This window comes from Dermacentor silvarum, chromosome 7 (genome assembly GCF_013339745.2).
Source record: "Dermacentor silvarum isolate Dsil-2018 chromosome 7, BIME_Dsil_1.4, whole genome shotgun sequence".
In the NCBI taxonomy this organism is placed as follows: Eukaryota; Metazoa; Arthropoda; class Arachnida; order Ixodida; family Ixodidae; genus Dermacentor; species Dermacentor silvarum.
The window spans coordinates 15,801,031-15,814,445 of NC_051160.1; the positions used below are offsets into that span (position 1 = coordinate 15,801,031).

The window sequence follows — 13,415 nt, forward strand, 5'->3', positions numbered from 1 at the left end:
ACACAGCGAGACATGAAGAGAGAGAGAGAGAGAGTATAAAATAGAAAAAAGGAAGAAAAAGAAAGGAAGGAAGGGAGTAACAAGTAATAAAACAGGGGTCGAGCGGGCGGGCACGAGTTTTAAAGGCGACGTAATGGCTTCCTCGGAAACAGCAACTGGGATCTGGCGACACGGGAAAGGGGAGAGGGGGGGAGGGGGGGGGCTTCCGCTGCGTCCCCACCGCTGTCCTGTCCGCAAGTTCTGTGACAGGCCACGCTCCGAACGCACGAACAAACTAGAAAAAAAAAAAAAAGTACCGGAAGATCCTAAAGAACTCCAGAGCGCGAGTACTCCGTGAGCCAGGGAGAAACAGGCTTGCAGAGCGAGCGAGTGTGGCGGCGAGCTGCTTTCCAGCGGCGTCGCTCGGTTCACCTCCAGCGACGGCCCTGCCTAGCGTCAACAACGAGCCACCCACAGTGCCTGAACCCTCGCTCTCTCCTTCTTGGGCGCTCGCCTCCGTGTGTCAGCCGCACTGCGCCTCGCAGGTGACACCTTGCAATATCATTTGTTGGCTGCGCGCGGGGCCTTTTTTCATCTAGCTGTCCACTCGCTCCAACAACCATGAGCGCCCTCCTTTCTCTCTCTCTCTCTTTTAAACGCGGGGCTAAATAAACGACGCGGCAAAGTGTCTACCTTCCTGTTCTTCGTCCTGTCTTCGAATTACTTTGTTTTTTTTCTTTCAAATTTTTGTTTGCTATCTTTCGTCGAGACGTGTTTCGGCGCCAGCAGTTCCTTTCTATCTCGCGCGTACACACCCCCAGCCCCGTGTGGCATTTCTCTCTAATTTCGCGCGAAGTGCCTGTCACAAGTCTTCGCAGCAGCGGCGGCGTGCCCAGTTGCCGCGGCACACACCCGAGGCAGCAGCAAACCCCGCCACAGGAACAACAAAAAAGTCGCGCTGGCGGCGTAACTTTTTCCGGCGCTCTTCCCTTTGAGCCGCGAAACGCTTCAACGGGCGCGCGCGCTCCTGCACGGTTGTATATAGCAATGTCAGAACCAGAGTATCACAAGATGCGAGAATATGACGAGCATTACAAGATAGAATGTAGAAAAGATGAAGTCACGGCAGGAAGTCGCGGCCACGCCAAAAAAAGAAAAGAAAAGAAAAAAGACAGGAAGAAAGCTACAACGTTCACATTTCGTAAAGCCGCCGTTATCGGATGTGCTAAGGCACTTTCAGTTTTAACTTTCCGTGCTAGAAAATAGACGGAAAGGCAAACGGATTTCAAGAGATACATGTTATGCTGACAAGCGGCTCAAACGATACAGTTCAAACTAACGCGATTGTCAATGCCTGCTATCACGTGAAATCATCCCGGCAATAGCACTATACGGTCCCCTATGCCTTATCATACGGAAGCATCTAAAGGATTACGGTACTATGAGAAACTTTTTTGCCACCGTTATCACCCCATCGAACGGCTTTACGATATGTATCTATACGAATCTATGGATGTACGATATTCTTTAAAAGGGTCAGAACTTGAGCGTGTTGGTACGGCTTCGTCATAGGAAACAGCGCGAAAAAAAAAAAAACTATTTTTGCTTGTATTTCCGTTCGGCCGATACTTATAATATATGATGTGATCCGCGAAGATAAACACGTGTAGTTGTCGTTGTTGTTTCCTATCAAGTATGTCGCTCCTACCCAGTATCGGGGATTCACCAAGAAGTGGATGGATGGATGTAAAACTTAAACGAAAGTCCTGAGGTACGCCACTCAGCGCTCAGCGGGCCGTGGATGGATTATTCCAATTTATAATAAAGAATAAACTTCCGGATATATATATATATGTACTTTTCGCTGTACAACGTCAAATTAACTGTTAAAATAAAATACAGTCAAGTCAGATCGAGTCAATAACAATTAACTTAAAAGTAAACAAAAAGAAAAGATACAATTTAGCACGGCATTCGGTTGAATTCCATAAATGTTTGGACAGCGGAGCAAACGTCCCGAATCCCAAAGTGGAGGCCCCGAACGAAAGAATAACAGGTTCTATTAAGTTCAGGCCAAGTCTTCGAACAGGTATTTACAATATTCTTTTTCTTGCCGCAATAAAGCGGCGACAAGGTAGAAGGATCTGTACTTGAAAGTAGCAATGTGTGCGTGTGTATCCTCTTCTTCCTCTGTCTTCGTCCATAGTCGTGCTGCACGTTTCAATCATGCCCCCATTATGATAATGCACCACACACCGTGATAAAGGTTGCTGAACAATTTTGAAATAAATTTCCAGGTGTCTTTAGCTATCGCCTGAGACGCGAAGGCGAAAGCCGTACAAAGTCTACTGCAATCCATCTTAATCCAGCTTAATCTACCCTAATCCTCCTTAAAACACATTATCAACCTTAATCCACTCTAATCCTCCTTAATCCACCCTAATCTACTTTAATACACCTCAATCGACCTTAATCTACCATAATGCACCTTAATCCAATCACTAATCAATCATTAATTAACTACGCTAATTATTAATCACCTCTTACACACGGCTGGACACGCTCTGAATCGCTTCTGGCCTTTTTTTTGGGGTCACGTGACTTTCTGTACCTCACACCGCCACCTTGAAACATAAGAGATCTAAGGCTTTCGCCTTAAAATTGTCATATCGCGGCGGTTCGGTAGTCTACCTTCTCCGTTCCCCGGATCCGCAAGGTGCAGAGGCCGCAGGAACGGCTATCGCCCGCACTGGGATAGCGAACACGTCGTCAGTGCATCGCGATGTAAAGAGGGACGCACCGGCACAGGACGACGTACCATCGCCATGCCGCAAAACATTCACACCGCGCGAAGTTTTACACGCGCGCGCATAAACAGCACGCGCCTGGGGGGTGGGGGGAGGGGGGGGGGCGGTGTTGACAAACGAGTCGTAAAGCAAACTCGACGTCGGCAACACGTATATAACGCATGCGCTGTTAGCGCAGCAATACGACCTGTCAGTCGGGTCACCCCTCGATCGACGAGTCGGCTATAGCTATAGAGGGATGCAGTTGCGGATCTCACCACGCGTGCCGAAGCACCCGCGGAAGCCGTGCGGAGACAGAAATAAAATAGAAACAGGTAGAAAGAGCTAGAAAAAAATAGAAATAGAGAGATAGAGAACATCCCGGGACAAGCCTGGCCGCGTAATGAAGGCGAGTCAAGCGGGGCACGCCGCGCGCGTTCCCATAACGACGCCGTACACAGGACGCGTCGCCAACGCGGCGATTTCGATCGGCGCGGCTCACGCGTCCACACACACCAGCGTGGGTGGTGGTCGCGGTGGAGAATGACTGTACGCGCCGGGTGGGCCTCCCCGGACTCCACTGACAGGTGGCCACGCTTCGAGAAGATACCGCGGGCACACGGCGGCAGTGAAACATATACATATATACATACAGTGCGGTCAAGTATTAAAGGAACACTATAATGTGCGGCTGAAGCTTTGTCGGTGCACTGAAACAGCTATAGAGGCCGCATTCACAAAGCCTCTCTTTCGTAAGAGCTCTCTGACATTGGCTCGAGCATCGGGATTTGCTAAAATTTGAACTGAATTGAATTCTGGGGCTTTACGTGCAAAAAAAAAAAAAAAACGATTTGATTATGAGGCACGCCACGCCGTAGTGGGGGAGGACTTCGGATCAATTTTTGAACGCTTTCCTTGACTTCTCCTTCACTGCTTTAATAAATCGTACCCGAAAGGAGCGCGAACATACCGACAGTTTGTACAGCGGCGTCGCAAACAAAAAGCCCGAGTTGCCGAGCAGCGCGTCTACGGGAGATGCTTCGGCGCGTCGCATTCAAGGGCGACGCGGAAGACTGTATACGCAGGAATGCCAGAGCCGTACAAAGGCATAGGCGGGTCCATTTCCGGTCGCCAGGGGGCATCATCAGCGCGTGTACACGCTTTAGTCTACACGCAGGCGTATGACGGCCATGAAAAAAGTGCGTAGCCATATCACGGCCGCCCGTAACAAAGGGACGCGCCTGTGTCAACAATGGTCCGCGCACACGATACACATTCCGCGCGTCAGTCTAAATCTGTGCACCACTGCGGAATCTAGCCTCAGATAAACTCGAAGGTTGAGCTCGCGAACGGCCTCGCGGTGAAGTCGCCGTGTGCGGCTATAAAAAGAAGGTATTCGCGTGACGTCACCGTATACGCCATTCCGTAGATTTATACCTGCCACTGTGCTAGCTGCTGGAGATAACTGGATCGAGATATGGCACAGCTGCTGGCTGTACTACAATACGGCGGGCTTGATGCATGACGTCAGCGCATACCCCCCAAATAGTACGAGGGCGGCGGTCAGTCTCGAACTTGACGTGATATTGAGGTCACGTGAAAATACGAACAGTGGAGCGAGTGCCCGAAGCATAACTGAAGGTACATTGAGCGCGCCGTCTGTCAGCCATCCTTGTCCACATGCGCACGTATATGCTTTTCATGCAGAGTGCAGGCATAGTCCCTCAATACTTTTAAAGCTATTAAACTATTAAGGGACTATGGTGCAGGGCTGTTCATCCTACACTGCGATAATGCCGCCTATTCTAACACTGTAAAATAATACGAACACCCTTAAACGTAAATAGGCGTGTAATTCGGTTTATAACTCACGCCCTTACACTCAAAAAGGGTGTAATTGTGGGAGTTATCTACCGATTTACACCCTCATTCATGTCTAAAGGATGTAAATTCGTGGAAACCATATGCGCGCGCATGCGGACAAGGATGATTGGCCGACGGAGCGCAGTGTATACAGTACGTTCAGTTGTGCTTTGGGTACGCGCTACGCTGTTCGTATTTCATTTGACCGTACATTACATGCTCGACTGGCTGGGATTGAGGTAGTTCTTAACTAGAGCTAAATGGAAGAAAGCGGAAAACTGAAGCCAGGCATAACACGACGGAATACTTCAACTGAATCTGCACTTCGCCGGATACGCAAGATTTATGGCATGCGCAGAAACCAGACGCGCAGATAAGCAGTCCACCCTTTGCGACGTCAGCGATGACGTCACTGCGGTCGCGGCGGCCAACAGACGTCAGGCATTAGGCGATTGTTTATGACAACTGGAGTTCGGTATGTACCGATTAATATCGAAAGAGACCTGCCGATTCCAACTCTGAGAATTAGGCTTGTACCTCGAAGAAGCGAATTCTTTAAATTCCTCCTTGCTGATCAAACCGGGTCTGCGTCTCTATCGGGATAAGTCGATAATATCCTGGAGCCGGACTCGCAAAGCTTTTCAATCTTAAGTGCTTTTTTGATATTGGCCAGTTCCGCTTTCGCCAATTATATATCCAGCATCGGGATTTGCTGAAATTTTCTCTTACGATCGAGCGATTATAGCGTAAGAGCTTTTCGTGGACACGGGCCCTGCACATTGAACAACCTTGCTTCATTGCGTCCGAGTTCTGAGGAACTAATTAATTCTGTGCTTTAAGCGAACTAACGAGTCGGTCTAAGTCTACATGCAGCGTCGAGTCCTGTCTGTTTCTCGTGTCGCGTCTGCTCAGCGCTAGTTAAGAATGTAACGATCCTGGAATACGCCGCAAGTATAGCACAACTTTCTTCTCTAACCCGGTTGCACGCCGGCTTCAGCTTCAACTATGCTGCACGCTTCTTGGCGAGACACAAGAGCTGTGAGAGCGTCGCTCGTTACGGCGACACACCTAACGAGCCTCCGCCCGCCCCCTACCCTTCCTCCCCCCCCCCCCCCCCCATTGTGGCGATGCCCTCCACCATAGAGAGAGAGAGAGAGAGAGAGAACGCGCCGATCTTGAAGGAGGAGCGGCTTGACAGGACAAAACTGTGTCCTCTTTTTTTTTTTTTGTTTCGCTGTGGTCGTTTACTGACCGCTGATATCATGCATGAGTTCCAACTCGCTCGGTTCACCATTCTCGTGCAAGGCAAAAATTATTTCTTGCCCCTCAAAGATCGCGTGCAAGACTGATCCAGCCTTAACCGATTAACGATTAACCGATTAACGAGTACAATGTGCTACGACCTGGTTGAGCGCAAAAGCCTTTTTTTTTTTTCTATGCCATAACACAGCCCCTTCTCAAAAAAAAAAAAAAAAAATTCACCGCCCAAGCAGATGGTTAACCAGCGAAGCTGAAACGTGCGGCCCCGGTGTTTATCTCTGGGTTAATACCGACGGTTCATTATTAAACGACGGCTTGGTAGGCTGCCGGATCCTCGGTACGCAGTTGCTGCTTGCGCTCGGCCACCCGGGCCTGTTCTTGTGCTTGGACTGCAGCATCGGCACGGTGAACACGAGCTCTCTCACGGTGCCGCTGTCGGCGCTGTTCCTCGTAAGCTGCCTGCTGTTCGGGAGTTCGTACGATGCGTGGCCTATACCCATGTTGAAGTCGGAGAGAAACTGCTGCACGTGCGCTCGGCTGCGACGGAGAGAACGACGTCACTGACGGCGCAGCCAATGGCGCGTCTCTCCTTCTCTTTTACGTGTGACAAGGGTAGTTCAAGGGCGCGTTACAGGTCCCGGAGCTCACCACCCGGAGTCCACAGGGTTATGTGTTATTGCGCTTGGACCCTTTCTCTGATGTTGGGTTGCTGAGCACGAGGTCGCGGGGCCGAATCCCGGCCACGGCGGCCGCATTTCAATGGGGGCGAAATGCGAAAACACCCGTGTGCTTAGATTTAGGTGCACGTTAAAGAACCCCAGGTGGTCCAAATTTCCGGAGTCTCCCACTACGGCGTGCCTTACAATCAGATCGTGGTTTTGGCACGTAAAACCCTATAATTTTTTGGGACCCTTTCTGCACTGTTACCAGGATCGGCCCACATTTCTGCGCACATGGGACGGACGGATTTTGGTTTCGCCTAGCCATATACAGCTTCGCTGTAAAAGACTCCGCGTTGGTTTGGATTCGCGTTAATTTCGTAACGACTGCTTGACATTGCCCGGAACATTCACTGTAGTACCACATCTCAATCGGTGACCGCGAACACTCGCTGTCACAAGAGTGGCGCGATGAAAGAGCGCAGACAGAGGAGCGAACGCCTTGTGCTGCGTCGCTTTAACGGGACTCCGAAACTAGCGATTAAGCGACTTTCATCACTGGGTGCACCGAGAGACAGCGCACATAAGGCCATCAGCCATCTCGGCTCAGTCAAACTTTGCACCCGCCACAGATCACCTCCAATCGCACAGGCCGCGCGGACAGCCATGCACTGAAGCCACGGTTGGGCTAGAATTAGGAGACACAAGCTAGACATTGCAAGTGATAGAAGTGACGCAATGCTTTCGACTTTTTGCTCTGACCAGACGAAAACGGGTATACAGAAGTCGCAAGTATATTCGTCTCTCGATGTTCCCGTTCATATACCACGTACCAAAAGTTATCAACATCGCGTTCTCACGACGGCAGAGTAAATATCAAACTTAAAGAAAGTAATGCATAAATGCGCACGCACACGCACACTTGTAAAACCGTCTGTTTCTTGGCCAGTCCTTCGGAGTGGGTAGAAGTAGTTGTTTCGTAACAAGAACAATGTACCGCCTGGACAAATTTAACATTCTGTGTTGGAGCCTACTGAATGAGATAGTGTCTTAGGGATGTCTGCACATCTATACTGAAACATTTCTATTTGACTCAAGGCGATCCTCTTCCTTATTTTTAAAACGTTAAGTTACACTACTCTTCCTTTGATGTTCTAAATTTTTTTGATCTGTCTAGTCCCATCTGACTCTTAGCTAGTCACCAATAGTGGGTATGGGCCATATTTAGAGAACAACCAACCAACCAACCAACCAACCAACCAACCAACCAACATCAGCCCTTTTTTTTTCTTTCTTTCTTTCAAATTCTTACGTAAATTCCGAGTTTTATTTCACTCATGTTCAAGGCCAATCCTGGTTTCTCCCCTATTTTTCTTACCTCTTATTTTCCGGCTTTGAATTCTTTCTCATTACTCTATTCCTAAGTAAGTCTTCATACGGTAGTAATACTACTACTAATGATAATAATAATAATTTTAATACTAATAACAACTTCAAGCTTTAACATTATCAAATTTCCCTCCACTTCTTCTTTCTTACAATTCTACCGCCCGCTTCTCGGCCAATCCCCTGTCGTGGGCACGTGACGTCTGGGGATCATCATCGACAACCACAAGAACCGACGGCCCGGGGCAAGATTCGGACGATGGCGGACGTGCAGGCGTTTCCCCCGGACGGCTTAGAGGACGCCCTCCTGGGCGACCGGCCGGCCGAGGCCCCGGCGCGACCGCGCACGGGGAAGCCGCCGGTGGTCGGCAAGGTAGCCTCTTACCCGAGGCAAGGAGGTAAGCCTTTCGGTCATTCCACGGCGCACCCGGTCCGTAACCCTCGCGAGGTGCCAGCACCTCGGGTGCCGCACACGGAGTCCGAATGGATACGCTATGATGGGCTCTGCGCAGGACACACGCGAAGACAGAAGCTAGAGTCATTCTAGGAAATTCATTCTCCAAGATACGCCTTGCAAGCTCACCGGCTAGAATTCGCAAATTGCCATATGTGCCGTAAAGTAATCAATTTAAGAAATCTTTAGTTAATTTTTGTTAATTAGTTTTATATATGTGTTTCGATTTCTCGCGCAAGTATAATGCCCGCCTCTCTGAATAATTCAGCTCAAGGACTAGAATAGCGTTAAGTACAACAGGCAACTTTCTACAAATGCGTTTTCGCATTTCCACCCATCGAAATGCGGCCGCTGCGGCCGGGAATTCGATCCCACGCCCTTGGGTTTAGCAGCGAAACGCTAAAGCCACTACGCCACCACGGCGGGTAGCTATTTTTAAGAATTCCGTAAAAGTTAACGATGATCACCTATTATATAGCGTGATCATATATATATATATATATATATATATATATATATATATATTACCTGCAAGCAACAGTTGCCATTAATACCATATATCACAATGTTGTTCGCATATGCTAGTATAGAGGTTGGAAATGCGAATTACCGAGCCGCGTGCGTCGTGAGGTCGCCCTCCTCTGCGATGGCTTGTGATGTCTACATCCTAAAATGGTTTCCTCGTTAAAAAATTCTTTGGTCCAAGCGCGCTATCGCGATTGCGACCGATCGTCTCTGTAAATTGCAGCGAGGACGGTCACAGTGAAAGTGGTGAAGAGTCTCCTCGCTATACCACAGTCATCACACGAGGCGTCGTCGGCCCATTCCGATTCGGAAAGCAAAGGACTCGGTAAAGCCCACTCCTAGCCATATTCGACAAAGCAGGGTAACTTCGCGACGGCAGAGTCCAGCAGGGATGCGAAGGCGTAGAGACGCGTCTATAGGTGGTGCAGCCGGTTGCACGTAGAAACAGCCCACTGAACGAAGGGACAACTAAGACACGCAGCGCAGTGATCGAGTGCGACTTTCACGTGCTGCGAAAGCAGAGTACGACGCGGACCTCGGATCACGCGGTGGCGGCGGCGGCCCGGGCGGCGCCGGCGGGCTGGCCGGCGACCAACAACAGCCGCCTCCCCGCCGCGAGAGGCCGCCTCCGTGGGGCTTCTACGGTTTCGTGACCGCGCTCGCGCTGGGCGCCGTCTTGGCCGGCGCGCTGCTCGGCAACTCGATGAACGACGTGGCCAGCGCGCAGGCCGCCGCCCGGAGGAGCGCTGCCGAGGAGGACGGCTCCACGGTGGCCGAGAGCGAGGAGACGTCACCGCCGACGGCCAAGTACCGCCCTGGCACAACCACCACCACCACCGCCAAGACCACGCCATCCGGCATCACTAACAAACGGGCTAGGTATAGTACACATCTATATACATCACCCACCCTGTCACGCTGAATACGAGGGTCACACAGGAGAGGTATTCTGTAAGAGTCCACCTAGTGGGCATGTCCATTTCGTCTGCTGTTGAAGTTCCGATTGGCTGTGGCGCATAGGCTGCTGCGGACGCGCAGCCCAGCCCAAGCCAATCAGAACTTCAACAGCAGACGAAATGGACACGTCCACTAGGTGGACTCTTACAGAATACGTTTCCAGGTGTGTGTTGAAATTCTGGCCAGCATCGGAGACCGTCTATACGTAGACAGCTAAGGAGACAGCTTCCATCCCAAGTAACGGAACGCGTCTGCAACCGTCTGGAAGACGACGGGAATGCACCTCTGCGTCATGACGCCAGCTCGCGACAACAAGAAAATCATTAAAAAAAAGCGCATATTACTTATGTACTTGAATTGTTTCCACGTGCAGACCTATAAAAAACACAACGTGCCTTATACATTAAGCGCATAGGAAACCGTGAATACGTTTTCTTGCGCGCATGATGGCCTTCCCGGCAGAGTTTTCAAGCGTCCTGCTCAGCCGTCATCTTGTTTAGACAGGTTAAAGCAGCCTGCGACGCTTTTAACGTCAATGTTCTCTTCGCGAAGCTGTCTCCTTTGATGTGTTCGTCAGAATTGGAACGAGACTTAAGATGGCCTAGTAAATCCATTATCCTGGGCGGGTTGGTTCATAACTGAGAAGGAAAAAGCAGCATAGTGCAAAAGAAACTAGGACGAGACTAGTACACAGGACTGGCGCCAGTCTTGTGTACTCGTCTTGTCCTTGTTTCTTTTGCACCTATACTGTTTTTTCCTTCTCAATTAAGGTGGCCGCTGTCCGCTTAGCCGTTTGCTTGGCCGTCTGCGGCGAGCATTGGAACACAGACCACGTCGGCACTTTCTTCGCACCGATGCGCCTTGCACGTTCCGACCGCACAGTTCAACGTATTATGCGGGGAGTGGTATTTTGTAATTCTCAAGGTCCCGCGCCATATTGCTATCTTCTCAGCTCTGATTGGCCCGCGGGGCTGCTGCGGCCTCTCTGATTGGCTCGAAATGACGTCATGTCGCAGTACGTCACAGTGCCCGGAGCGGCAGACGCCACCTGGCGATTACGGTCGCAGCATAGTCTGCGCGAACGATGCAACGGACATAGTGCCCACTCATCAAGAACACACGCATCGTGTGCACACGTTCATCGCGCGCGCATGCAGGTGTGCCGAAATGCAGCATATATCCTCATTGTAGCAGGCTCACCGCCTGGTGCAAGTGCGTTATTGAACTAGTTCAATTTCTCAAAGTGCGTCACAAAATCTGTTTAAGCACGACCTACACGCAACCTGCAGACATGAAAGCGTCGGATTGTACTCTTAACATACGAGAAAACATAATTCTGTTATGCGGGAAATACTAGCTCTGGAGACGACCATTTTTCTTCGTCGACGCGACGGTGTACACGCACGGACGTAGCAAATTTGCCGACGCGCGCGCTGTGTACTTCCGCGTGCCGCTACTAGATGGCGAGAGCTGCGCGTTTGCATCTTATGCAATAGATACATCCAGGGATCCGGGCTGTGCAGTAGTCGCCGGCTGTGCCGGCACCATCTTGACAAAAAGGTTCGATCCCATGTAAGGGCCGCACCTCACCAGAAATTGCGAAAAAAAAAAAAAACATAGTGCGACCCTTAGATCAGTTTATACGTCATTACGCGCGTCCCCATTGAAATGGGGTGGTGTCAGATGCCGGTAGGCTCATCACTTCTACCTTTATTCTGCGCCTATTATCGAGCTTTAGGACCCACGGTTCGTGATTGTTTGCGCATACGGTCGCCCCAATTGCAGCTCTTTGATTTATCAAAATTCGTCAGTCGAAGTCTGGCGCTGTATCCTCTTCTAGCTCACTAAAACTTTATTTTTTTCGCTCTAGGAGAAACTGTCGCAGGAAAAGCAACAGCACCAAGTAACCGATAACTCTCTGATTTAGCCAATAAATAACGTTACTGCCCTTAAATATACTCTATACGCTCCTCGCTTTAAGACTGGAAATTATATAAGGATGGTGATGATGACTTATTTGCTTCCCCATTGAAACAGGGCGGCGCGACAAATAGTCACGTAGCCTGCTTGAGCTAATTAAGTAATCTATAGATAATTATCAGTCTCGAAGTTGGTGGCAGCGTGTCTGGCTCCCACCAGCGGCAAAATGTTATTTCGTCCACTTTCATTTCCCATTAGCTTATCCTTTCTACACTTCAATTAAATGTGCTCATTGGTTTAATTATCTGTTAATCGGCTTCATGCGGTTGTGACTAACAAAAATCGGGCGTCTGGGTTCCCCTTCTCGTTCGTAAGCGGCGTATACCTTGCAAAAATAATACACACTGTTCAATATAACATCAGCAGACTTTAAATTGAAGGCAACATAAAGTCAATAGAAACACAACAGAAAAGTATATAACGATATTTGTAACGGTATAGACGTCTTACATGCACTTCCAAGATGTGACATTTTTCTGCGCGTATACACAACCTCCCCGTCGACACTGGTCCCTCGACCCGAGCATGCACAGATCCCCTTTGTCTTCCTGACACACAAAGCTGTAACAGCGAAAGCGTCTCTCTCGTTCTCGTTGGTGCAGGACGACCAAGAGGACCACTCGTACGGCGCCGCCGGCCGCGACGTTGGAGGGGAGCGCCGAAGACGAGACCGAGGAGGCGACGACTACCACGCGCAAGCAAAAGAAGAAGACTACGACCACGCGCGCCGGCCGCACCGCTGTCGTCCGGCGGCGCCGGCGAAAGACCACGGTCGCGGCCAAAGCCGAGGACTGACGCCGCCTCCGGACGCTGGGCCGCCTGCCGTGTTTGACCCGAGAGAGGCGCAATAAATAGAGAGATTTAGAATAGTGGACGCAAGCGGCTGATCTAAAACTCTCTAATGCCGCGATACCCTCTTTGACTGGCGAATCGGCATATATAAGCGCTGCCATCGATCGCGAGAAGTAATTAACGCATGGTCCCACGCGCTGCCGTTCCTGCCTGCCGTTTTTGTGGATCCAGCTTTAAATACCACGAGAAAGAACGTTCTAGCTGCACGCTCACTGTATACTGTCAGCTGGAATGTCGATGCCCCGGTGGGCCCGGGACTCTAGTTTTTTTCAGGAGAGGACTACTGCGCGGGTCGGTGTCGATGATGATGACGACGCCTCCTCTGTGTACGACGACGTTAATAATCGGTATAGACCCCCCCCCCTCCCCCCCTCGTTCGCACAGTGCAGGATACTTCGTTCGCACAGTGCATTGAACGCGTCTAGTTTCGACTATAAGGTGAGCTACTAAGCGCCAAGGAACGGCCCGAACGCCTTGCAGCGGAGCCTAAAGGAGAGAGAGAGAAAAACGATAAACAGAAGAAACGCCCTGGAGCCGCCGGGGCGCCATAAATCGAGGCCGATACATTATTCAGTGGGCCGCAGGCCTCGCGAGGTTTGAAACCGGAGGAGCCGCGAGCGCAGCTACAAACCGCCGTCACAGCGGCTGCTGCTTCTCCCTGCGCGCCAGCAGCGGCGGACCCTCTTCTACATAATGCCAACGATAACGCGCGAC

The 13,415-nt window shown here is 50.5% G+C and overlaps 2 protein-coding genes across 2 annotated transcripts in view; one reads left to right on the forward strand and one right to left on the reverse strand.

Annotated features, from left to right (window-relative positions):
• LOC119457593 (E3 ubiquitin-protein ligase TRIM9) overlaps positions 1-13,415 on the reverse strand; it is a 209,808-nt gene that overhangs the window by 125,209 nt on the left and 71,184 nt on the right. The window lies entirely within an intron of this gene.
• On the forward strand, positions 8,160-12,716 carry LOC125946630 (uncharacterized). The gene is made up of 3 exons (XM_049670262.1): positions 8,160-8,331; positions 9,434-9,791; positions 12,452-12,716. The coding sequence occupies exons 1-3, from the start codon at positions 8,193-8,195 to the stop codon at positions 12,642-12,644; spliced, it is 690 nt and encodes a 229-aa protein (XP_049526219.1). The 5' UTR covers positions 8,160-8,192; the 3' UTR covers positions 12,645-12,716.